The sequence below is a fragment of the Vulpes vulpes genome, chromosome X, assembly GCF_048418805.1.
Source record: "Vulpes vulpes isolate BD-2025 chromosome X, VulVul3, whole genome shotgun sequence".
Classification (NCBI taxonomy): domain Eukaryota; kingdom Metazoa; phylum Chordata; class Mammalia; order Carnivora; family Canidae; genus Vulpes; species Vulpes vulpes.
In genome coordinates, this window is record NC_132796.1 from 114,258,610 (window position 1) to 114,286,362 (window position 27,753).

General features: G+C 44.0%; 1 protein-coding gene across 4 annotated transcripts in view; it reads left to right on the forward strand.

The window, feature by feature from the left end:
• Positions 1 to 27,753, forward strand: part of AFF2 (ALF transcription elongation factor 2) — a 466,427-nt gene that overhangs the window by 363,651 nt on the left and 75,023 nt on the right. For all 4 annotated transcript variants that reach the window (XM_072744689.1, XM_072744692.1, XM_072744690.1 and 1 more), the window contains one exon: positions 15,941 to 15,978. In XM_072744689.1, coding sequence (XP_072600790.1) covers positions 15,941 to 15,978 — 38 coding nt within the window. The remainder of the gene's footprint in view (positions 1 to 15,940; positions 15,979 to 27,753) is intronic.

Genomic DNA, 27,753 nt, shown 5'->3' on the forward strand with positions numbered 1-27,753 from the left:
CATCAGGGAATCCCAATTGGTGCATTGGCCAGCTGGCTGTGGCATGCCGCCCTTAGGCCAGTCATGCCTTCATCAACCAAGCTTCTCATCTGAAGGGGAGGTTGAATGGGGAGACCTAAGGCAGAGCAGAATGAAAATTTATCCCCCCTCACTGGGCCCTGGAAGCAAGAAGTAGATGCAAGGTTATAAACATTTACAAATGAGCCCCTTACAGAGTTTGAGGACTTGTTAGAAGGCAAGAAGGCTAAAGACCAAGGAGAATGTCCGTGCAGTAGCAGAAGTAATAGTACCAAGCAGTGTCTGGTAAGCTCTGGCTTTATGAGGCCTCTTTTTTTTTTTTTTTCAAAGAAGGATGCATTGAAATTATTCTCATATATTTTTTTTTTGCATTGTGGTAAAATTCACATGACATCAAATTCACCATTTTAAAGTGTACAATTCGGTGGTGTTTGGTACATTTACAAGATTGCACAACCATGACGCAGTTCCAGAATATTTTCACCACCCCGGGAGGAAATCCCAGATACATTAAGCAGTGACTCACCATTTCCCCTCCCCCAGCCCTTGACAACCACTTCTCTGTTATGTCTCTGTGGACTTGCCGATTTTATATATATTATGTAACCATTTGTGACTAGCTTCTTTCACTTGCTGTAATGTTCTTTAGGTCCATCCACATTGTACCATAGATGAGCACTTTCTTCCTTTTTTATGGCTGAGTGATACTCCGTTGGATGGATATACCTGTTCCATAAACCTGTTTGGTTTACCTGTTCATCAGTTAGATGGATGGGCATGTTGAGGTTTCCACCTTTTGGCTACTGCAGATAGCACTGCTGTGAGGACATGTATATAAGTCTTTTTCCGAGCACCTGGTTTTGGTTCCTTTGAACTGACTCTTTCAGGTGAGGTAACATAGTACTGTGTAGATAACAGGGTCCTCTTCTTCTGTCTTGTAACTGGGACTGTCATACTGCCAGCGACATCAGGAGGAGTACTGAGCACTCCCATTGACAGAGCCACCCTTGCTCTGTGCCTGATATTAAGTTAGGTTCTCTGTCTTCTTTGAATCTTACCAATAAACCTTAGAGATATATTTGGGCCTCTGGTCTGAGCTACAGAGTTGCAGGATTATCCTATTTGTGGCAGGACGATTGAGGCAAAAGCATAGAAACAAATGCATTGGTGCATTAAGTGTTGTGTCCAAGGAGCCAGACCGTACCGTTCATCTGAGCTGACATTGTACTTAGAAGCTTTCTCAGAACCCGGAGGCTATATTCATGCAGACATAGTCCAATAAGAAAGCCATTAGCTTTCTGGAGACCATCTCAGATCATCTGAACTGTGATCATTGTACCTGGACTCACCTCAGGAGACCCAGATTGTCCAGACTGAGTGAGAGTAGATACCAATCCTTTCCTTTTTTTTTTTTTTGATACCAATCCTTTCCAAAAGCTCCTAAGACCTTAATGATAGAGTTTGCAACATAAGAAATCTTAAGGGAATGCATTTCCAATGTATTTATGAAAAGGAAACACAGGATCCAGACGTGCCAGTTCCTACTATGGCATTTCAGTGCCAAGTGTCTCAGAATCAGAACAACCTCCCCCCTCCCTACCCACCACTGGCTAGGCTGAACAGGTCCTGTGCAAGAACACCAGCAGAGCCTTTAGAGTGTGCTTAAAAGTGAAGCATTATTCCTGCAAACAAGAAAATGAAGCGTGAGGCTGGAATGGGAGAATTATAATATAGAAATTAAAGATACCAATGGTCAGCCATGGAGACTCAAGGTTGTTTAAAAAACGTTTTTAGGGCAGCCCGGGTGGCTCAGCGGTTTAGCGCCACCTTCAGCCCAGGTCGTGGTCCTAGAGACCCAGGATCGAGTCCCACGTCGGGCTTCCTGCATGGAGCCTGCTTCTCCCTCTGCCTGTGTCTCTACCTCTCTCTCTGTGTGTGTCTCTCATGAATAAATAAGTGAAATTTTTAAAAAATGCTTTAAAGAACGTTTTTAACACAAGCTTTTACCTTCTAGAGACAGAGATGCACAATCACATATGCACATGGTTTTTGGGGAAAAAGCGATAGTTATCGTACTCTGAAAATATTTGTTAAAAAGTTGTGTGTTCTCTCCACATTCCCTGCCACACTTTGCTTTCTCAGTTGAGACTGTTTAGGAAGCAAATATGTCTGTGCTGCCTTCTAAGATGGTGTGGCCCTGCTGACACAATGTAGGAAGGCAGAGCAAGAATATACATACGTAGATAGATGCAGCTTGAATCTGTCTCTGCCACTTACTGGATGACCTTGGGCCAAAGGCCTAAGTGTCTCTAAAATGGAGGTAACAATAGCACCTACTTTACTGAGTCCTAGTGAGGATTTAGTGACTAAGTGAATGGATGTGGGCTAGATCGTCTGACACTTTGCTCAGCACATAGTAAGTGTGTATCGCTTCACACAATCGTCAGTGTCAGTGTCACTATCATTAGTAACCATCTAAAAGGTCTCATGTTCTTTGGGACGTGGGCTACATTACTTTGCCTTTTGTTGTAAGGAATAGGATGTTAAAGAGAGCTGCTGAATTCACTACCTAGAAAACAGTCAGTATGTGGCAACCCTGGCCATGGGAATTATATGTGTAGTCATAAAGAGCATAGCTTTTGGAATAGAGAATGAAAAAGCTCCGAAAACTATGAGCCCTACACAAATCAGTGGCTATTTTTCCCTGTGGCCCTTTTATTTTTATTATTGTTACTTTTTAAGATTTTATTTTTTCATTTATTTATTCACAGAGAGAGGCAGAGGGAGAAGCAGGCTCCCTGTAGGGAGCCCGTTGCGGGACTCGATCCCAGGAACCCAGGATCATGATCTGAGCCAAAGGCAGATGCTCAACTGCTGATTAATTAATTGGAAGTCCCCTCTTTTGGCTCCATTGGTACATAAAGCTTGCCCTTTGCTTTGGCTTTGGTGTCCATAGGGGTCTGCTAGAAAGAGAACCCAGTGTCCCAACTGGGTGTGAACAACCTTTCCTCCCCTGTGACACCTGGCAGGTTTTAAACCAGACATGACAGGAAGAAAGGCCAGGTTGCCAGTGACACTGCACCAAGTCCTCTGGGAAAATTATGTGTCTCTCAACAAGAGTTTCTCTTCGGAGGACTGACGTGGGTGAGCAGCTGAGTCATACCTTCTGATCATACTTCTTCCCTTCTTTCCTCCTGCCCTGGAGAAAGACAGAGGGTGTGCTGTGATGCTGCACTCTCTGTGGCTTTCTCTTGGAGCTTCGCCGGAATGGGAAATCATCACTTGAAGTCCATATTGGAATCTGGAATGTTTCAGAACAGGGTTTGAATCGGATGCCGTGTTTTGTAATTAGACTCTGCGTCCATATCTGTGTTGTGGTAGGTTCTGTTTTTCAAGGTTGGACGTCACTAACATAGTTAGGAGCTACACGATGTCCACTGGCCAGCTGACTACAGTTTTTACCTCTCAGTTGGCTGCTCTTGACATCACAGACCTAAAACTCCAGCCTGGCCCTCCACATACCACGCTCACTGAAAGGACATCTTCCAGCCAGGCCTCTGGGGCGGGCAGGGAGTTCGCGGTGTATCCACTGGTGTGTGGCTGGGACAGCAGGACCCAGTGGGCCAGGCTTCTCAAGAGCGGGTACATGCAGGGCTCTCTGCATGCCCTCACCTCGTCCCACTGAACCTGCAGTTTTTCCTTGGGTTACATTTTTCTTCGTGTGCTTCTTGGGACTTAAAGGACCCCTGAAAATGAGGAGTTAAACCTGGAATCAATTTTCATTTACAGCTAAGAAGCAGTTATTCATGCTGTGCTTGCAGCTCAATAAAAGATCTAAAGATATAGACCTTGTGCTTCTCTTTCAATATAAGCAGCCTAATCAGTCTCAAATGTTTTCTTAACAAAGAAATTGTATTGACAGGTTTATTAAAATTGCTGTCTTTAAAGTTTTAAGCTACCCACAATTTGACCTATTCCAAAGACTTCTAGAATGTGTGGTGGCCAAACTCCTGAGCTCCCTCCAGCATCTATCCACAGAACCAGGTAGACATCTGCTTCATGTTTCACCAAATGATGATCGTGATGCTTGATTTATGCAGCTCTTGGCGTGCAGCCTCATTCTCGGCTGGCAGGACAGTCTGGGGGGCCTGGGCTCTGAAGGCAGGCTGGACCTGAGCATGGCACTCTCAATCCCCAGCCATCTCCAACTGGCACGAGAAGCAGCAAAATTTAGAAGTACAAAGACTAAAGAAATGGGTATTGTTAGAAACCACCCTCAGGGCATTTTAATATTAATACCATCTTGTTATTAACGTGAATTAGACTGAGATTTTAGAGGACTTCATTTAGCTCCGGAAGAAGTTGAGCGAATGAGGAGTGTGATGGGAAGTGTTCGGTTAGTGACTGGCTCAGCTCTTTAGTGGAGATAAAGCTTGGAGTGGCGTTGGTGCTTTAAAAACACAGCCAGGGGATCCCTGGGTGGCCCAGCGGTTTAGCGCCTGCCTTTGGCCCAGGGCGATCCTGGAGACCCGGGATCGAATCCCACGTCGGGCTCCCAGTGCATGGAGCCTGCTTCTCCCTCTTCCTGTGTCTCTGCCTCTCTTTCTCTCACTGTGTGACTATCATAAATAAATAAAAATTTTAAAAAATAAATAAATAACAAATAAAAACACAACCAGACAATTCAGATTTGCTTTGAGCACAAAGGCATTCTAATGAATTGTGTCTGGATACGTTGTTGCAAGTAGCTCCCATGTACCCCGGTAGCTCCCATGCACCCGGTTTTATTAAACTGGATCTTTCTGCTTTTTCTGCCTAAGGATTGCTCTGGTACCCTTAGAGATGGGCGCTTCTTTCAAAGTGTGTTACTGGGGATGTGTGGACTTTTCAACTGGAGGCTGGTGGTGGGTCTGCCCCTCATCAGTGTTAACATTGACAAAAAAAATAGTGTCTTCTCAGCTCTTGCCCTCCACTTCATCATTTTATTTTTTTGGCCAAAGATCACTCATTACCTCATGCACGGGTAGCTCACTTTTCTTTTTTAAAGATTTTATTTTTTTATTCATGAGAGACACAGAGAGGCAGAGACATAGGCAGAGGGAGAAGCAGGCTCCCTGTGAGGAGCCCGATGCAGGACTTGATCCCAGGACCCCGGGATCATAGCCTGAGTCAAAGGTAGATACTCAACCACTGAGCCATCCAGGTGCCCCAAGTGAGCTACTGGCTCACTTTTAATCCAAGTTCTTGATTTTGGTTTTATATTTGATCCAGTTTTGCTTGTTTTTGTTATTGTTGGCCCAGCTCCCTGGCCAGGTCCTTACTGGATCGTTGCAAATGAGCTGCCTTCCACGGTAGCAGAAGACGCAAACGTTCTGGCCACCTTGGGATATGTTTCTTATACCTGGGATGCATGTTACTCTTTCAAAACATGGAGTCAGGTTAAACTCAAGCCCACTTTCACATTTAAAGTTTGCTAATGGAAACGCTGCAATAAATGTTGCTCCTGCTATTAGTTGGCTCTTTGGAAGCCAATGTGCTGTCGCGAATGCATTCGTTGTGACAACAGACACTCTTCCCTGCTGTAATCGGTCCTCTTGTTTTAGCCACAGCTCTCCCTCATCATGCTGAACAAGTTGTTACCTCCCTGGGGTTTCTCTGCATTTCCATTTACTTTGTTATCAGCAGAAAGGCTGGGGAAGGCCCCCTTCAGTAATGACATCAATATGGCACACACAGCAAGAGAGGTCAGCCTGTCAGAGCTAGAGAAACAGCAGATGGATTAGGATGAAACCAGGTGCAAAATAACTTTGATAGAGTCTTTTAATGTAAACAGTTTATCTGTCATTGCCTTTCATTGAAATCCCCCACAAAATGATAGAGTTTGGGCAGTTAAGGCTGCAGAATATAGCTGAATAAAATCCGTGCATTGTCATACCCTAAGTATCCAGCAATTAGAGAATGAGAGGACATTTTAATTTATTCATTAAAGACAGGAAAGTAAATAGGATAACATATAAGGTTAATAGAATAACATTGGCCTTCATATTCCCAAGATTGTGTTTCCCATTTGGCTGTATTAGCATAGAGACTAGATTAATAAGAAACTGCTTAGGGCTTGTATGATGTGATTTTTTTAATATGCTCCAGGCAAGTCTGTGACTGTTTAGAAACCTGCATGCTGATTTTTTTTTCATTGTAATTAGCTCTTCTACTTTTAGTACCAAATATTTTGACTTGTAATCTCCATAGATTGCCTTTTTATTGTAATCTCAATAAAATGCTTAGAGATAGGCGAGCAGCGCGGTGTTTTTACATGGTATGCTTATCACAGCTGATGACCAGATACTGGCTAATGTCCACTACAGCTTATGAATTATCCATCTCTGAGCACTCCAACTGCAAAGCCACTGGCTCTTTTGCTTAGCCTGCCACTCCTCCCACAGTGAGTTGAAATCAGACATTGGCGAGGGTGTGCTGTGCACCCTAGGAGCCAAACAAAAGCAAAAATGGGTTTGATCGTTATTTCAGAAAGGGTAGCTCTCCTGTAGGACAGAGATGGCCATGGCCTTTTGTTACAGGGCACCTGTCTGTGAAGAACAGGGCGGGGACGGGGATAGCCACCACCTCCAGGAAGTTGGGGATCACTCAGTTGACTTGAATTGAAGTCCCCAAGGATGGTCTCATCTCCACTCTCACCCCACCCTATGTTTGGTCCAAGCATATCCTTTTTCTGAGGCCTCTCCGTCTCCCCAGTTCGGGTCCCAAATCCATGGTTGCAACTTGGAAGTTCTGTCTCAGAGCCATTAGCCAACAAACCCGAGGCAATGTACCACGTGTACCGGAAGTTTATTGCAAGTTTCCAAGTCCTGAATTCAATCTGGGTTCTAGCATATACTAGAGCAATATGAACATCTCCAGCAAAAGCTGGATAATAAAACACTGCCAGACTGAAAATGTGAGATTTTGAAATTTATATGCTGGCTTTGAAAAATATACTGGGGCTTTGGTTTAAGGCCAAGAATGCTTTCCTCTGTTCCCCAAATATCTGCCATCTGCTGGAAAAGCTACCAGGCAGGCTGCAAACACCCAGGACGTTGTCCTGAATGGGAAATGGAATCCATCTTATTCTTAAGCAGCTCTATATTTCTTCTATGTATTTAGTGTAAGAGCAAAGAGCATAGGCATTGTAAATACACAAAAGAGGTATCCAAATTTGAGATTAGCTACCAATGTAAGATTAACCATTCAGAACTCAAGTAGATGGGCAGATCAAAGCAGCAGATGCTTCCAGAATGTATGGGATGGCATAACCCATATATCACAGAGTACTACATGGGACTCTCTGGAACATCAGATAGAAACATTTATGAACTTGGCAATAAATCTTGTTTATTGCTAATAGAGGTAGACTCAGGTTCCATATTTATCCCTGAGTCATATATGTGTAGAGAGACTATAATACCTGTGTATGAATATGGAATACCAGACCTTAAAATGACCATGGAGACCCTTTATTCCAGCTGCTTCATGTTGCCAATAAGGACATTGAGGCACAGGAAAGTCAGTTGGTATTTGGTGGTATAAGATAATAGAAAATATAGATATAGATATATAGATATATTGGTGTCTGTCCCTGGTTCCTGGCATGGGATCCTAAGACATTATAATTTTCTAAGTGATAAGAGCACTTAGGAGCATCTTTTGTTCTCACATTTGGCCTTTGACCCCTGTTGCTGATATAGGGCACCAAATCCCTTGGAATTTCCTGGGCAATAGGAGTGTTTTAATGAGGTGACTGCGTGAGCTCCTGGATGGGAGCTTCTCACCAGAAAGACAAAGTCATTCTAGAACTTTAAGGCCTGTTCCCCCACTCACCCCTGAGACATGCACGCGCGCGCACACACACACACACACACACACATTTCTGGAGCAGGGAGAGAACCTGGAAACTGATTTAATAACAAATCACATTTATGTTAAGCCTCCACAAAATCTCAATAGTATGGGGTTTGGAGTGTTTCCAGGTCAGTGAACACATCCATGTCCTGGGAGGGTGATGAACCCCAAGACCATGGGGATAGAAGCTCTTACACTCAGGACCCTCCCAGACCTCGCCCTGTGTATCTCTTCATCTGACTATCCACCTGTCTCTTCAATCATGTCCTTTAACAAACTGGCAGACATAAGTAAACTGTTTGCCTGAGTTCTATGAACCACTGTAGTCAAGTAGTCGAAACTGAGGAGGGGGTCGTGGGTTTGTAGCAGACTGGTTAGAGTGAAAGGTGACAACCTGGGCCTGCCATGAGCATTGGAAGTGGGAGGCAGTCTTGTGGGATGGAGCCCTTAAACTGTGGGGTCTGACACTGTCCCCAGGGAGAGAGTGTCAGACGTGAGTTAAATTATAGAACACCCAGCCAGTGTAACACAGAGCTGTTTGGTGGGGACAACCCCTAATACATCTGGTGTCAGGAGTATTGTGAGCGTGGTAGCAGTGTGAGAGGAAGGGAGACTCACAGGTGGAATACTAGTGGGTTTTCTAATACAGGTATATGGATAATGATGGATATAGTGTTCTCACCTGGAGTATAACATGCTCCAAAAAGACAGAAAGCCTAAATACATTAGTATGCTTGTGCTAAGGATACGTCATCAGTATTCACTCCCATGTAGGTTGTAGCATACTTCTATATAATTGAGTACCTACTATGCACTGAGAATATCCTTCCCATTTTTCTGGCCACAGATGGTAAGGAGAGAGTCTCTATTAGGTGTTGATCATCTCCCACCAAAAGACACCTGTCATTTTGCAAGGGGTGTCCCTCTAGCACCAGGGGCAGGGGGGCTCAGATTGGCAGGGGGAAAGAAAATTGAATTTTCAAATCCACAACCCCCAGGGGAATGGGGTAACTAAATGCCTCTTACATTGGCCCTTCTAATGGGGAGAATAAATAATTCCAGCCAGTGCTGAGATGCTCTGCCTGGTGTCTCTATATTTACTCCACTTAGAGAATGATTAATGTCAACCAAAGACCCTTATGAGTGAAATGTGCTCCTTCACCAGAGACAGTGCATTTTTCCTTAAGTTACACTAGATCCAAACTTTAGTTATAAACAAAATCGCCAGTTGACAAATGGATCTCACTAAAGACACTTGAAAAACTCTTCGTGGTTGCCATGTTAGCAAAATACACACGTGGGGACAAGCAGGACCTGCAATGAGGCCACCATTGAGCAGGTGCTGACAGGGTCTTGAACAACAGGGTGGGTGAGGCTGATGAGTAATTCAGTGAGCGGTGGGAAGCCAGGAAGGACTCTGAGAAAGTTGTCATTAAAGGATAGCATCAGGGATGGTGGCTCAAGTCGTGATCCTAGGGTCCTGGCATCGAGTCCCGCATTGGGCTCCCTCCTGAGCATGGAGCCTGCTTCTCCCTCTACCTGTGTCTCTGCCTCTCCCAGTGAGTCTCTCATGAATGAATAAATAAAATCTTTTTAAAAAGGGGGGGAGCATCAACGGGGGTAAAACAGAGAGAAGGGCAGACCAGTGAAGGGGCAGTGGCCATCATCCACTGATGGCGAACAGTAATAAAGATGGGGCCAGCGCCTAGCTGTAGGAAGAGCCAGGAGGGCCATGGCCTGCTGCCAGAGCACAGGCTGGGAAATCGCCCTGTCAGTGCCACCCAGACTCCTTCCTGGGGTGTGAAGTGGAGCCTCAGGGGTCCTGGCAGCTAGGATCCAGATGCATGCATCCTAGACCTTACCTTGGCTTTTGCTCCAGCACCCTTCCATGCCCAGAGCAATTCTCAGACCCCTCAGACTCACAGTGATCCCCCATTCATTTGTCCGGTTAGTGTTTATTAAGTGACTATTAGGTACAAGATGTAGTACCCTCCACCTGGGAATAATTTCCTCCAAGCTCTGCTGGTCAGGATTCTCTGGCCACCCCTGTTACATCTAGCATTGGCCTACTTCATATATGCATGGCAAACAGTGAGTTCAATTAAAATGGGAGAAGCCCAGTACTCTAAAGACAGGGAACATGTTTTTGCTTCCTACATGTAGGTTCAGTGTTCAAATACATGACATTTCCACGTTTCCTTGTGGGCCCCTCTCCAGAGGGGTAAATAACAATAGGTAGTGTTTTGCTAAATATTTCCAGCCCTAGATATGAAGTCAGAAATTCAGGCAGACATCCAGGTGTTGCAAAATGCTGAGTGACATCTCCTCTTCATCTGCAATCCCGGCTATGCGTGTGTGCTGCCAGCTGAAACCCCAGCCTATAGGAGATAATATAAGCCTCTGGCTGTTGTACTCATTCCGGTGAAATCTATTTAAATGCTGTAATTAAGCAATTCATTTTTATATTTGGGCAAGTGTTCTCAGTATATGTCTCTTTAATTGATTTAACCAATTCTGCAGGTATTGATTTTAGACCATCTGAATACCCTAATGATGAGTTCATTTGTTAATAGAGGAGTTTTCTCTTCTGGACTTAGGCAATCGATACAATTTACCAATACATGCCACTAGGTTAAGGTAGGGCTGCATCTCACAGAACATCCCTGTGAAAAGTTAAAGAAGGCAAAACATAGAAACTCAAAAGCAATGCAATCGACTGTCTTATTTCCATAGTGCCCAATATTTAGTTATTTAAAATTATCTGAATGATTGACTCCTTACTTTTTTTTTAATCAAGAAATGTATCGTCTAGACCCAGCTTGGGCACATCTGCTAGGAAAATGCCAGGAAAAAAACATATAAGCAGGAGAGGTCAAAGCTATATGGAGCAGTGCTAATAGAATCACATTTTATGCTCTACTGACAACATTATTATTGATTAAGGAAAAAAGCAGTACCTTAATACATAGCCTTATGAAATGAGTCTACTGCTACAATATGTGTAGGCCCTCCGAGTACTCACCTTGACAGTGTCAACAAAGAGGAAACGTATTGCATGGGGTCCCTTTACTGCCAATCTGGGGGCAAGGGGAAAGCATTATCACAAGTCTGGATATCACGGTTCAGGGTATGCTTCTTAAAAGCTGAAAAAGATTCTCTCATTTTTAAAAAAATGTTTTTAAAAGATTTATTTATTTGGGGGGGGCATGTGAGTGGGGAGAGGGACAGAGAGAATGGGAGAGAGAGAATCTCCAGCAGACTCCCTGCTGAATGTGGAGTCTGACAAGGGACATGGGGCTCGATCTCATGACCCTGAGATCAAGACCTGAGCCAAAATCAAGAGTCAGACTATTAGCTGACTGAGCCACCCAGGCGCCCCAACATCTTCTCATTTTTTAAATAAATGTAATGGACTAGAGTAACACTGGGACAGAATTAACAAAGAGTTTTTTTTTTTTTAATTAGATCCGTCTTTAGAAGATGATGAGCAAGTATATGTAGCATTTTCTCCCTAACGAGACATGATGTTATGTATGCCAAAGAGGATGGGACTCAATAGACCGCCACTTTGTATCCTTCCTTCTTTCTATTTTCTTGTACTAGCTCTACAGTTTTTATGGTTCACGTAATTCAGTATGATCCCTGAGTCACTTGGGCTTTGGTGCAGCCAGGAGATTCTCTGCATAACATAAAGACAAGGTCCTTCTTATTTTTTTTAATAATAAATTTATTTTTTATTGGTGTTCAATTTGCCAACATACAGAACAACACCCAGTGCTCATCCCATCAAGTGCCCCCCTCAGTGCCCGTCACCCATTCACCCCCACCCCCCGCCCTCCTCCCCTTCCACCACCCCTAGTTCGTTTCCCAGAGTTAGGAGTCTTCATGTTCTGTCTCCCTTTCTGACACTTCCTACCCATTTCTTCTCCCTTCCTTTATATTCCCTTTCACTATTATTTATATTCCCCAAATGAATGAGACCATATAATGTTTGTCCTTCTCCGATTGACTTGTATTATGCTGAGTGAAATAGGTCCTTCTTATTTTTAAGAATATAGATTTAATGAGTGAGCAACTCTGAGCATGTCCTGAGCCACATCGTCCCTCCTGAGGAAATAAATTTGCTGCTTAGCAGGATACCATGAATAGTACAATGCTAGTAATATGAGAAGAATCCGTTCATAAATAGCCCTTGGAAGGAGGGAAGCACCTTCTCCCCGGGCATATAATTTTTCAAGATCCCATATGACAGAGGAGGCTCACCTGCAGTAGCATCCTCAGAGCTTCTCAATCTTAGGATCAAATGTTAGCGAAAAAGCACAGCACCCTCCTCATGGAGTGAGATTTGCAAGGGGTGGGGGGGGGTGCTGATGGAGGAATCCTCTGGAAAGGAGGGAGGCTTCCTAGGCTTCCTTGTGGAGGAGGGTCGGGGAGAAGGAGGCAGACAGACAGATTTGAGTATACACACCTGCACTTTTCCCCCACACCACCTCAGGTGCCCTGGCCTCCCTGCCACCAACACAAGCCCCCGAGAAGATTCAGGGCAGAGGCCTATGTGAAGGTACAAGGGCTCTCTCCTGCTGGCCTAGGCATGTCAGGATCTAAACACATACCAATCTCCCTAGAGTAGGACTTTTCAGACAGCAGCATTCTATTTAGCCCAGAACTGCTCCTGACATGCCAAGAAGAACAGAGTGGCTCCTGTAATCCTGGTTGGCATAACTGCATAGGTTCGCTACTGCATCCTGGTCACTGACTCAGTGAGCCCGTGAACTCTCAGGCCATGCAGGTGTGTGCACCAAAGCCCGAAAGCAGGCAGGTCACTATGCACTGTATCTGCATAGCACGCAGTGGTGCAGTGGTTTCTAGAGCGCCGTCGCAGAATGTTGGCCACTCCCGACCACCCTTGATTTAGGCAGGACGGGAATGCTTATCTTCATTTCTTAAAACAAGGAAACATAAGTGTCAGCTGCCTTGCTAATGTCCTGATGATAGTAAGTGGCAAAGACAGGAGCCAAACCCGGGTTTCTGGATTTCTCGCTCATCACTCTTCCCACTGTAGCCCACAGCCTCTCACCTTGCTTGCAGTGGAGTCTATTTTCTAGCATGTTAATTTATCATATCATCCTTATACTAGAGCTTCCTTAATGGCAAGATAAGTATCATGTTAGGGAAACATGGAACAAAATAAGTAGAATATAGGTTTTAGAAAGCATATAGACATTGCAAATTAAAGCAGCATGAGTGTTAACTATCTAGCCTCCATCTTCCAATCAGTTTAAATTACTTTAATGTATGTTTTTAAACTCAAAATGAGCTGTAATCCCAATATGCAACCCTCTTAATGTGTGGTGAATTACACAAGATCATTTCATTTTGATTCCCCTCCTTTTGAACGGTATCTCACATTTCAGAACTGGGGATCAGTGTTTTCATGTCCCGTTATCTGCACAGAGGAATGTTCTCCTTGTATATTTTGTAGGCCACTTGTTAGACCTTAAAGACATATATAGTTTTCCTGCAAAGAATTCACTAAACTTTTTCTTCAAAGTCTCTGAGTTGAATAATTCTTTATAACATGCTTGACACAGTGTGGCATTACAGCGAGAGTAAAGAACACTAATTGTGAGCTCTTGTCTCTGGTCTGGTGGAGACTCCCTGTGACCGTTTAGCTTAGAGATGAAAGGTGGTGAGCACACAGGAGGATGATGTGAACTCCAAAGAAATGAGAACCTCTCAGCAGAGACATTTTCAATCAATAGCCAAGCAGCCCAGAAAACATAAATTTGAATGAAATTATTTTCCTATGATGGCTGTATAAAAGGACATAGGTTTCAAAGAAACTGGCCTTGAACATGATTATATTCCTCTTGATCAGAGAAAACTAACTGGGTCTAATTGACAGTCCTGAAGCAAAGAGAAGAGAAGACATTTTCAAAAACTGTGTCACTGAATGAAAGCTAGGTTAAGCAATGTCACTTTGATTTCTCCCTCCCTGTCTTCTGCCGATGGCATGCTCATGCTATTGCATCCAGTGTGCTCTAAGAGGAAACCCCTTGAATACTGTGCTCGTGACTTTACGATCACCTAAGTCTTCTTCAAGAATAGACCTGTTTGGATTGCAAGGGATGGGAGAAAGCAGGCTCATGTCATTTCCACAATGACATGTCTTCAGCCCTCTACCATACCCCATTCCAAACCAGCCAGGACTGGGGGAGAAAGGGTGGTAGAGAAGGAAGCTGTAGGTGTGCATGGGGGCAGACTGGGTGCAGCTCCTGTTCCTTGCCACCATCCGCCTCTTCCTTCCCGCTTCCTTTCCAGGGCCAGACCTGCTCAGGGCCAGACCCTTGTACCCTTTTTTTTTAAAGAGTTTATTTATTCATGAGAGACACAAAGAGAGACAGAGACATAGGCAGAAGGAGAAGTAGGCTCCCTGCCTTCTCGCGGGGAGCCTGATGTGGAACTCAATCCCAGGACCCCGGGATCATGTCATGAGCAGAAGGCAGACGCTCAACCACTGAGCCACCCAGGTCCCCAGACCCTTCTATCCTAACTACATGTGAGACGTGACTTGAGCTGGCCACACACATATTGCTTATTTTTATCATTTTCACCTGTTACCTCCCGCTCTTGCTTTCTTGCTGCTCTACTGCCTGCCAAAATTCAGCCTCAGGCACAGATGGTGAGATGATTTTTGCCACTGAGAGCCAAAGAAAGTACCCAAATATTAATGGGTATTTACCTAGCAATGGAACTCAAGACTTAATAGAAGAGGGCTTGAATTTCCAACACAAATTTCTAAATTTGAGAAGTGTTTCGTTTAAAAAATGGCTTTGGAGTGCGTTGAGCTGTTGTCATGCATAGAAGGGTCCGGGGTACTTACTGCACCAGGCGCCCAGAACGCCAAGTCTGATGTTATAAGTAGCTGCCCTTGCCCACTTCCAGGGTCCACAAATATAAAGGTCTCCAAATGGATATTTCTGGAAAGGGTCTGAAGATCCTAGAGATTGCCACACCACTGCTTTAACACTCCCCATGTTAGATGTTATTTCTATAGTCTGCAAAAGTCTAGGGGAGTACCAGTTTGGTTCTGATTACATAATTATGCTACAGAAGTATGAAAAAAATCATCACTAAAACCCTCCAGGTGCTTAAACAGTTTGATAGACTGTAGCCATTCTGCCATCAGCGCCCCCAGCTGTGTTGCTTAGCAACATTTTAATTCCAGAAGAATCGAAGGAGATGCAGTCCCTGTGGAGAGGGAAACAGAAATAAGAGGGCTGTTGACAGATGATCTGAGTTGTTTCTTCTAATATACTGTGAAGATCACTAGCTCTTTTCATGAATGATAAATGGACTGTACACAGATCAATGGGTTCAGCAATAAACTGGAACCAGACTCCATGTCTAAGGCGACACAGGCCGAGAGGCCCACAGATTTCCTCATTTCGATGATTTGGTATGTGTTTTCTTAAAGGTTCCACGGGAGGAAATTGATCCGAGCAGTCGGTCATCCCTTGGCCTTTTGTGGTCTCTGCTAATAAAAATGATTTTAGAAATGGCTACTTTGGCCCTGCTCTCACCATGCAGGTGCGGCCAGGTGTCAGGAGTCACACAGCATAAACGAGGCCCCACTGCAAATCTAAATATCTCGGGTGTGCCCATGACCATCCCCGCTCTCCCACCACCACCTTCTCCGCGCCCACCCCTCCCCTGACTGCCACACCTGACTCCCCACTGTGTCAAAACGACCCAAACAGGCCCACCCAGGCGCTAAGATCTGAGTGTGAGGCAGGCAGAGAGGAATGAGTATCTGTGTCTGAAAGCTGCACTTGGACAGGTAACCATGTGCCTTGGGAAAGGAAATTGTGTTCTGTGTCTCCAGTCTGCTTATCGCAAGCAGCCTGCTTCAGTTAGGTCCTTATGTTTCGGAAGAGCATTCTATATTGCTTATCGTTTTGGTAACTAGTTACGAAGATTATGCCTGCTAATGTTGTCTAATTGCCTTTTTTCCTTCTGTTTACAGGCTGTTGAAAAGGCAAAACCTAAGAATAATCCTGTGAAGTAAGTTATTTTTTATTATTTGGAAATTTTAATTTAAATGGACTCTGCATGTGTCAAAAGAGACCTCGACTGAAAAACGAAAACAAACCAAGGGGAATGAACAAACTACCTAAAACCAAAACCCAAATCTCCGATTGAGCAGGGACCAGCTTTGATTTTGATTTTATTTTTGCCTGTGGTTCTGATGGGGAAGTGCCCCAAGTTGTGCCCAGTTTACATAAATAAATATGTGCCATCCATGAAGAGCTGCCAAAGACTATTATAATCCTATTCAATGCATGGTACTTCAAACCTTTGGGTCTTGCACATGCTAAAAAGATTATATTTTTAATTGCAAACCTTGGACCTATGACAGAGACTGAAATGGCTGAAAATGCGCCAAGTGATTTCCAGCCACGTGGGGAGGTTTGGCGCCTTGGCATCAAGAGCTCTTTCCAGGGCGCTTTATGGGACACTCTTAAATTATAAACAAGCAGCGCGGCACTCTTTTAAATCTAGTACATCTTAGACATCCTTGGAAAGTCTTCCACAGGGGAGACTTTCAAATTAAGAAGGCTGTTTGTCTTGTCATTTAGGTTTGTGACATCTGATTATGGTGTTATGCAGATCAGGCCCACCAGCCGTGTGGCCTAGGGAAGTCCTACTCTCTTTGCTGGGTTATCGTAGGCCTCGCAATATCACATCTCTGGGAGCTCCGTATTAATTTATAATCGCCAACTTCCGTTGTAGTGAGTACCAAATGCCAAAATGGGGAGTGCATTAAATTTTAATAGTTTCTGGGAGACTGGATTAGCTAATACCAATGACAAGAAGGCTGCTTTTCCAAATCACTAGGGTAGTGTTTAGCACACCATTAAATCCAAGCTCTAATTCATTTTTCCAAAAGGTTCTGTATACTTTCTTTTTAGATTTAATTTTCCGTAGGCCACGAAATAGTCCTTATCGGCTTTTGTAGCCTCTGGAGGAGCATCTGTAGTCTGGAGATATGTTATGCTAGAGTCATCCTATGGGAGTATTTCTGGTAGCTGTGTTGTCTGGTTATTTGATTGGGGTTGAAATCTTCTCTGCAGCCTGATTTCTTTTCTGGCTGTGCCCTGAAGGCTTCTCTACTGCATGCCTGTGGCAGGATTAGAGGATGGTGCTAATGAGGCCAAGGCCAGGGCTGCCTGTCCCTGGGTGGGCCATTAGTGATCGTCTTTCCCCTAATCCGATTGCACCCTTCCCTCCAGTCTACCTATGTGCAAATGTGTGCCCCAGGTCACAAAAGATGGGGCAAGAGCTGGAAGAGTGTAAACCCAGGCCTCAGTGGGACAAACATCCCCAAGTTCAAGCCCTCCCTGTAGGAAGTAAGCCCCAAGCTCTGTGTGGGCATGTGCAGAACCACCCATTGGTAGAATGTGGAGCTACACAAAATCAGACTCCAGTGGCCCAGTTTTGTGGGACCAGTTTTGTCTCTGCTCCTTGGCAGGATTCGACCCTCCAGACAATTATATCTTTTGAGGAGCTCTGGTTAATTCACAGTACAGACTCTATTTAACATCTGGCATTTTATAGACTATTATAAAGAGCAAACAGGAAAAGGAAAAGAACCAAAGGATTAGTAATAGAATATGAGCTTTGTACTTTTAAATCTATCTGCAAATCTGCTTAGTTATAAGCCTTAGCCACAATCAACTGGTAGATGTTTAGAATCGTCTTCTAACTAAATAAGGTACTGTTCTCCACGTGCATTCAGGCGTCCTGTTGCATGCAGGCTCACGATGCCTGACCCACCTGCCCAGCCACAACCACTGGGCGCTTGAAGAAGGGAAGCTCCTTGAGACCTCAGCTCAGGGACAGAGATGCCAGAGCATGGTTCATATACACTGCCTGAGAGCAGAGCAGAAGCATAGTCTTGTGAAGTTTTATGCAGAGTGGTCCTCTTTCTGTTTCTGAGGTCTAGCCAAGAATTCCACTTACCCACAGTGCACTAAGAACCCAAATAAATGTTTTCCTGAATAAATGAACAGGGAAGCAAATTGGACACATCCCAAAGAACGGGCCTTCCAGGATCCTGGTCTGGAGGCTTAATGAGACTGGTGGCCCTACACTAGAGTGTCAGACCAGAAGGGGCCACACTTTGTACCTGATAAAGGTGTCCATGACCCTCTTATTCTCGACTTACGCCATGGGCAAAATGCTCCCTACGCTGCCCCAGTTCATTCCCACTACTTTGCCCCTGATCAGGTGCCGGCTTGCTCTCGTATGCAAGAATGAACATTTGATTGAGTTTACAATGGAAAGTGTGTACAGTCTTGCCAGAAAAGCAGAGGTCTGGAGGCATTTACAACCAAAGCCTGAACACAGATTGATGCAGATGATCATATGTGTGATTGGATGTCATCCTCTGGTGCAGAGTTTGGCAAATGGTTGGGGAAAAGAAATCAAAAGAATCTTTTGTGACATGTGAAAATCATATGAAATTCAAATTTCAGTGTCTATAAAAAAGCTCCATTGGCACGCCACGGCACGCTCATTTGTTTCCATATTGTCTGTGGCTCCTTTTGTGCTATGGTGTCAGGGATGAGTCGTGACAGAGACAGTACAAGCCACAAAACTGAAATTATTTCCTCTCTGTCCCATTGCAGAAAAAGTTTGCCAACCTTTGCTCTAGTTTCAGGTAGAAGAAGGCACAGAGAGTGAGCTTTTCCATGGCTGTAAGGGTTTAACTATCACCCCTCTGTCTTTTTTGGTTTAAAACATTGAGCAGGCATTGACCAAGCCCTTTTCCTGTGTTCTGGACTTTCTGGGGCCAATGTACACCCAATTCTCATTCAGAGCAAAGAGGCCACTCCAAATTTACCATATTTGAAGTCATTACGGGGATGAGATCCAGTGACAGGGCGGTGATGCCTCAGAAGCCAGTGAACACGGAGCCAGAGCCTACTTCTCATCTTCCAAGTTGTGTGTGGATGGATGGCTTGCAAAAGGCATATGCATGTTCTAAAATTCTGTTACTCCCCAAGATCTAACTCAGGCTAAGCAAACTTTCCATTACAGCGATGGTAAATGATTTACAATATCCATTTTGTTTGTCTGTTTCCCTCTCTAAAGGTTCGCCTCCTCCTCCCTATTTCTCAACTACTTGTTCAATTTACTTTTAATACCTTCATGGTTGTAAGCTTCTCTCATCACCATAGGGAGACTGTGGTACACATTAATTACACTCCATATAAAGGAGAAATTAAAATATATGCTTAGTGAATGTAAGCACATAATGTACCTGGATACACTAATGATTTTACCTTGAAACATTAAATATTACCTCTGAGGGTAAGAATCAAAATTGAATGTTCTTAAGATCAGTGATCAGGACAAGAGATGCTGGTGTATTTCTCAGTCTACTGGAGCCGTGCCGGTATCAAAGCTTGATTAGTATGTTCAAACTGTGGCTCTTTAATGTGTCAGAGAGACTTTCACTTGTATGTTAATGTTCTGCGGCAATTATCTTCAAGCTTTCATTGTGACAACAAGGCCTGAGAGATGTACAGATTTCTTCTACCATATGTGACTTATCACATACATTTTTTTAAAAACACATTTCTGTTATTAAGACATATGTGATAGTACACTTCTGCAAATGTGAATTGCTTTTGGCTAAAAGCCATGCACTAATAAGTTGAGTTGAATCTAACCGAGGTTGACATCTGTTACCAAAAGAGAGAGAGGGAAAGGGAGGGAGGGAGAAGGAGGGAGGGCGGGCGAGAGCACAGTTGTCAAGCATAACATTCTTCCTTGCTTTTACACTTTAACAACGTTAAACAACGTAGTTGTTGTCTTTCACAAATCAGGATCAGAATCCACTCTGCTTAGGAAATTACAGCTTTATTTAAGAACCAATCCATCTTCCAGATACGGTGGTTTCATTATTGAAAATGACAAATAGCCACAAAGATTGTCCTGACCGTGGTGTTTGTGCATTATTCATTTATTCATCCAATGAATATTTATTGAGAATCTACAGCATTCCGGGAACTGTGATAGATGCTGAGGGAATTAAAAATAAATCTGACACAGGTCTTACCCTCGAGGAGTTTAGAGTCCAGTAGGAGGGATAAAATCAGTTTGTAAAAAACAAAATACAAGATAGAGATGTTCGTTAAGTAGGAAACAGATAAAGTACTAGTGAAGCTCTAAAGACAGAATGTGCTTCCAGTTAGCAATATTGGAGAAGGTGGGGGGGGGGGGGACATTCACACCAAGATTCTTTAAAGACTGTTGGTTTAAGCCATTGGTGCTGAAGTGGCAGCGAAAAGTCAGGTTGGAAACCAAGGCTCAGAAATGGTCACTTAGGGACCTCAGGGCTTATCCAGATGAGAGAGATTAGCTCAGTGGAGTTGATAGTGGTGAAGAACCCTAACTTATGACTGAGTCACCATTGAGTCCCCTATTATTAAACATAAACAAAGAGTCCATAGACCTGGGATCTACTCCTTAATCTAACACTAGCTTTTGGTGTAAAATTGGACATGTTCCTTCCTTGCTACAGACCTCAGCTATGATTTACAGTTATTCCAGCTCTTGAAAAAAGCCAAAGCTCGAATGCCTATTTTGTAATTATTTTAGGAGATATTTGATGTTCAAGTTTGATATAGATGCATACAAGCACATACATTGGAAACGCATACATAATACACGTGTTTATTCACACACATGCACGGGCACACGCCATGTCTTTTCCCATCATTTCTGCCTTAAATGCTTGTGAAATGAGGGCCAAAGAGCCACATCATTAGAACCTTCGAGAGATACATTAGAGAGAAGATGAGCATGCCTCCAAGGACATTGGGGTGAGTCATTTAGATGACCCCTTACAGCCAAAGAGAATTCTGCAGCTGGGGTTCATTTGTCTTGCGATGCTCTTGGAAAGATGCACAGCACAGTTGTGCAGCATGTCACTGGAATCAGCACATCTTCTCGGCTTGAGAAGGCAAAGGATCCTGTACTGTGAAGTGCCACACACTAGCCTTGCAGGATCATCTCCTTTAGGAATAAAAGGTTCCAGCACCACAGAGGTTTGGCACACATGATCACCTCCCTTTCTTGGAGTGCCCCTGTGCACGTCTGAATAATGCAAGGTCAAAGAAGTCCTGTAACAAGAGGCCTGTTTAACTTTGTCTTATTCAAGTTTTCCCAAATGTGTTTAGCCAGAGGACAGCCTTCCCTGACATGGTGCTTCATGGAACACAGAATAGGATGCTCAGGTCCGTGGGAAATAAAATGACCACATGGGAGCCTGGTAGTTCGAAAAACATAGGGCCTCATAACTTACATCCACCCCTGATAAGAATATATGAAATGAGCAGATGATTTAGAAAGTCAACCATGGAAAGGAAAGAAATCCCCCAAGTCTGAAATGATAAAGTATCTCCTATATCTCTTTTACGGTTTCACACTCTAAATGTTTTTTTATGAATTGGGACAATCCTGGGGGCGGTCCTCAGTGAGGGGAATGGACATTTAGGGTTAGGTCCCTCGGAGTCAGATCTGTGACCCACTTGTTTTCTGGCAGGCACTCAGCCCAGTGCACTAGTGGACTAGCTATAATCAGATGCAGAAGATTCCAGCAGTCATCTACACAGCACAGATTTCTGGACATCCTCCTTTTTAAAGACTTTTTTAAATAAGATTTTATTTATTTATTCATGAGAGACACAGAGAGGCAGAGACATAGGCAGAGGGAGAAGCAGGCTCCGTGCGGGGAGCCCATGCAGGACTCAATCCCAGGACCCCGGGATCATGACCTGAGCTGAAGGCAGATGTTCAACCACTGAGCCACCCAGGTGCTTCTCCCCATTTTTGTTGGCAATCAGAGTGGAGTCATGTAGGTGGTTCTAGACAAGGCAACTGAGGTCCCGAGAGCAGACTACCCAGAGCCCCCAGGTGCCAGATCGTTCTCTCCACCTTGGACCCTCTGCCTCTTTCTCGTCACCTCTTAGGGACACACATGTCCACTTTAAAATTTCTGGTTGGTTTTCAAAGTCATATTAGCTAAGTTTACGTAACATGTATGGTTTTCTTAGAGTATGGCACCAACTGTTTCAAAAATTACTGAACCAGCAAGTTTCCAGGCACTTGGACAATTAGGCCACCTTCACTTCTGGTAACTTTATATCAATAAGAAAGAGTTTCTTCGAAACTCCAAGCATGTTGGTTTGTCTCGTTAGCATCACTGATCTTTTCAAAAGTATTAGGAGCACCTTTTTTCATGATGAAATGGATGTGGAAAGCACCCATCCATTGGTGAAGCAGAGGGACCTCACACAAGCCACCAAATGTGGGATCAATCCACTTTAAAGGAAGTTAAGCCACTTTTTAAGCAACAGCATTCATAAAATACTTCTTTATCCAGGACTTTATAAAACACTGTCTTACTTTCTAACTCTCTGCTTCTAAAGCATGTACTGCTTAGACAAGAACAGACAACCCTTTTATCCATTCATACAGTCCAACCCATTTTTTGGTACATAGGAGTTATAGCTAGAATTTGACTTCAACGTGACTGCTCGGCAGTCTTTCAGAAGGCTGTCACAAACTCCAAATCACATAGCGGATCCGCACAAAATGCAAGCAAGCCCTGCACATGTGTTTTGACAAACATGATGGTTCCAGGCTCAGTGGATGGGGAGGTGAGTAAGGCACGGTGTCTGCCCTGGAGGTCCTCACACTCTCATATGGAAACAGATGCCCCATCGCACTACGGAGTGGGCAGGCTCTGTGAATAAAGTGGAGGAACAAAGTGAGCACCTGCTTGGGGTGGGCTCACACTGGCTCAGCAGGAAACCCCGGGGTGAACAGCGAGCAACACTTGCAAACAGCATGGTGAGAAGAAAGCAGAAACTGTGTTGTGAGCAGTGTCTGGTAGGTAGAGGCATCCAAGGAGAAGGGGACACTCTTCTAGAAAGCACGATCGTGAATTGCAGGAGAGGAAAGAAGGAAAGGAGGAGCTGTGTGTGCCAGGACACCCGAAGCATCAGGCTGCCAAAGCTCCGGGTCCCACTTTCAACAAGAAGAGGAGAGCAGTGCAATGTAGGTAGACATAACTAAGAAAACGCTCAAAAGGATTCTTTTGTTCTAGAAAGGTAAAGGTTAGAGTTAGGGAGGGATTAGAAACCACCCTTCTTAAACTGTTTGCAGAGAAATAGACATGTCAAATCCTTCCTGATTAGATCTGGCTAATCCCTCTCGGTGGACTTTTATGTAAATCTCAGCTCACGTAGGGTTCCTCTAAGCATCCGGCTGTTCCCTTGTGGCTTTATCCACCTTCGATTGTTTCTTACGTTTTTTAGAAATTTTGCTTCCGTACAGTTCCTTTCAGGTTATTCAAACATCTAGATTTTAGGCATGACACGAAACACTATTATTCTAGCTTTATTTTCTGAATTCATTGAATAGACATAAAAATTCTCTCTGAATGTATTTTTACCAGCCACAGACATAAGCACAGTAGGGCTTTTTTGATTTCTAGGGAAATGAGGCATGCCCCCATGGTAACTACACATGGGGCTTCAAACAGTAAATCAGCCCTCCATCGACCACAAAATATGTTCAAAGTCAGGAGCCTAGGGTCATAAGTTATCATTTAGTTGACTACTAGTTGTTGGGGGCGGGGGGTGAGGAGGGAAATGAAGAACTATGGAGATGACTCCCTTTGGCCAGGAACTGAAACAGGAAGTAAAAAGTTTCTGCTTTATTAAAGCTTTTTCCCAAACCAACAGCAGTTGTCTAGAAACTCAACATTTAATAATAATAATAATAATAATAAAGGTAAACCATCCTACCACAGTGAAGTGTTTCCATTTGTAGGATTTACAGCATGGGGATAGATGGCATGTCATTATGACCCAGTTTTATATATACACACATATTTATATACTTTGTGCATCAATATGGTCTCATGCTCCATGGTGATTTTTTTTATAAATTTATTTTTTATTGGTGTTCAATTTGCCAACATATAGAATAACACCCAGTGCTCATCCCATCAACTGCCCCCTCAGTGCCCATCACCCAGTCACCCTCGCCCCCCACCCACCTCCATGGTGATTTAAATCTAAGATGGAAGCACTGGTGATGGGCATGTGGAACAGTCCTAACTATAGAGGTCTTGAAATCTTTCTTTTTTTTTCTTTTTGGTGTCTGTTTCCCCTGTCCTCATCACCCCCTAATATTTGACTTCTCCCAGGACCATAGTCCCACAAATGCATTCCACGTGGTTGGTGAAAATATTTCAGAAAAGCCTTGTGGCTTTTTGCTTATTTTTTTGGTGGCTTCAGGGAGCACATGACTGCACACTTCCCTGGAAGCCCAGGGTAGTCGGGGGGCTTCTTTATACTCACTGTCTCTGCATCATCAGACCCTACAGGCTGAGTTGCCAGGAATCTACTAATCATAGCACCTATGCTAGGAGCACACCTTATTCATCTCTCTCCCACTCCCTAGAGATATAGGTCACTACCAATACTAGCTAAGTGAAGGTTTCACTTGCTTCAAGATGCATGAGTTTACTCAGCAAATTAGACAAGCTCACCACCCTGCTTTAAAGATAGGTGTGGGGGCACCTAGGTGGCTCAGCGGTTGAGCATCTGCCTTCTGCCCAAGGCATGATCCTGGGGTCCTGGGATCAAGTCCCGTATCGGGCTCCCTGCATGGAGCCTGCTTCTCCCTCTGCCTGTATCTCTGCCTCTCTCTCTCTCTCTCTCTCTCTCTGTGTGTGTGTGTCTGTCTGTCTGTCTCTCTCTCTCCTCTCTCTCTGTGTCTCTCATGAATAAATAAATAAAATCTTAGAAAAAACATAGGTGTGCATGTGTGTATGCACTCTCTACACATATGGACTACACTGCTCAGATATAGATCAAACCTTGCCCATTTCCCCAAATGGATTTGACATGACTGAAACAAGATCTTAGGGGAGGATGTTTAAAGGCGGCAGAACACCCTGCTGTTTCCTAGCACTGTGGAAACACCTGTTAACATGTATGCAGCAACTAGCAAAATGCTATGTGTTTTTAAATACACCCAAATGAGGGCTGGCCTACAGTGACGGAGATGCAGGGACACCGTTGTACAAAGCCTGTTGGGAGATCAACTTGCAGACCACCGGTCACACACGTGTGACCTTCTTCTGCTGGCGCTTAGCAATGGGTGTTAAATCCTGGAATGAGGGTTTAACTTTTGAAAACTATCCCAAGATGGGGACTCAGAGCCTTGACTTGAAAAAGTGGTCAGTAGGGAAATGAACATGCATATTGCTTCAAAATAAGAGTGATTTTCTCTTGTGGATACTGAATGCCCCCAAGAGGAGTTTTAAAGGCGTTGTGCAAGAGTGACAGTGTTGGACAACCACCCCATGCAAAATAGCGACTGCTCCCACATGTACCCTCACCATCCCCTTTGGCCTCCTTTTTTTTTTTCCCACTTTAGCAGTTAATATACTGTATCTGTCTGTCAGATTCATCTGTGTAGTGAGCTGTCATCTCTGTTTTCAAGGGTCACTTCCCACAAGAATGTAAAGTCCATATGGTTGTGAACTTTGTACACGCCACTGTAACCCTAGCACCTGAACAGTATCTGGCATGCAGTAGGATCTCAATATTTGTTGAATGAATGAGTGCAGGTATCTTGGGAGGGGGACTTTGAAGTTCATCCATCCGAGTTCGGTAGGTGTATGAGTTTGGTTTTAGAGTAAGCCTGTTTCGCACAGCCCTGTGGACAATTGCTGAACTCCTCACTCACCCTCACGTGAGTTACTAACTTTTTCTGGAAAGGAACCAAGCGTTCTTTTAAAATAGTCTGTGTTCCATACTGGATTAACTCTGAGGCATTTTAAAGTTCCAGTTCCTGTCCTGACAGCGCTGAATTTCACCTCACAGATGATTCATTCCTCTGGTCTATACCCACCTTCCAACTCAGGATATATTCCTTCTCTTAATTTTGAAGGGAGGGCACAGGGGTAAAGATGTTGGCTTTCCTATGAGTTGGGGTTATGCGTGGGTGGTTGCCTGAGAGGTCATTAAGCATTTTCAAGAATGACAGAAAGCACATTTTTTTTGTCACTGTGGGACAAGTAATCAGAAAGGTTATTAAGCGAACAGCTGACAACACATGCTATTTCCTATTTTTGAAAGGCCACTCTGATGCTCAGAAATTAGCGGGATGGGACACAGAGCAGCCAGTAGCAAAACACCCGAACTTGCCCTCTGCCTACAGCTGGGGAGTCTGAGAAGCCCCCGATCTCCTCTTCCTCCTTCCCATCATACTTCACCATCAGAGCATGAAGAAGTTTCCAGTAACTCCCTATGGGCCAATTGTCCCAGGAGCTGGATGGCTCTGCTGGTCTTTCAGCAGGGCTTGATACACAGAGTCACAGACATTTCCAGCCACAAGGGTTTAGGCAGTAACTCCAAGGAATGGTAAAAGTAAACATGCTTTCTTTTACTTGTTATTGTCATGAATATGTAAGTGCTGTAATTGAGTCCTTTGGTCACATCTCCATGACAGGCTTGAAAAAATTTCCCTCACTTTATATCGATGTGTATGAAAAAAAAAAGAGAGAGAGAGAGAGAAGAAAAGAAAAAAAGAAAAGAAACAAGACCAGGTTTCAGGAAATAACACTGCTCCAAGGTTAATTTTGCCTCATACAGCATTTCCTAGAATTGAATTGCCTGATCTCCTCCCTCGGGGATTGCTCTTATGCTTGCAATAATCGAGGCTGATTTTATTGGAAAATCACCTCTGAATGAGGAACGTACTCCAGAGGAAACTTTGTACAGGGCAGGCTATTTTCTGGTGCCAGTGGCACGCTATCCAGGCCCATGCTGTTCGGGTTCCTGATCTTTCTGTTCCTTTAGGCAGCACGTTCAGTAGCAAGCCTTCAGGAAGAGTAGAATAACTAGACATATTAGGGAAATTTACTTTGAATTGTGTTGGGGACTTACTGGCTAACAAGTCGGTAATCAAACTGTAGCTTTTAATATGCACATGAAATGTTTTACTAGTTGTGGCCGGACTCACTGTAGTTTTACTTCACCTACTTACCATAAAACCATTTTGTGTCATGATTTAAGTCCTCAAAGATTCTGGGTGCATGTCAGGGGAGAATTATGGAGGGTAGGATAAGGGGGAGAGGAGGGTGATGCTGCATATTAAAACTGACATGCTACCTTTGTAGGCATGGCTCATCTATCAATCATTTCCTGCTTGTTGACTTTGTTAACTATAAGAAGGATCCAGAGTTGTCTGGATGGAGCAGTGCAGCACAACTAACCAGGAGGCCCCAATTCAGAAATGTATCCCAGCTCTCAGACTCCTCCCCCAAGTGGAAATTGAGAATATTATAGATGGAATATATGGAGCGTCTAGAACAGAAGCAGGGAAGGAGAAAACTGATAGGGAGGCCACACACCAGGGGACTCTGGTAACCCTGGGGTGACATTGACTCTGAAGGCTGAAGGAAAGGTCCTTGAAAGCTGATTTGATTCATGAAGACAGAAGAGTTGGGTGGAGGAAGCCAGAAAGAAAAGTTTAATGTGCAAGAGAAAGAAGCAGAGCAGAGGGAATACTCCTCCCCCAAGAGGCAGTAGTCCTCCAGTTTCTAAGGCAAAACCTACAGTAGGTAGGAGAGAGATAATTCCCCCTATTGTGCTGCCGTTAATAGTCTCCATGCTTGGGCCACTCATCGGAGCACAGGAAAACTTGATCAGGGGCGATGGGCTTAATGCCTACTGCTGGGTTTGA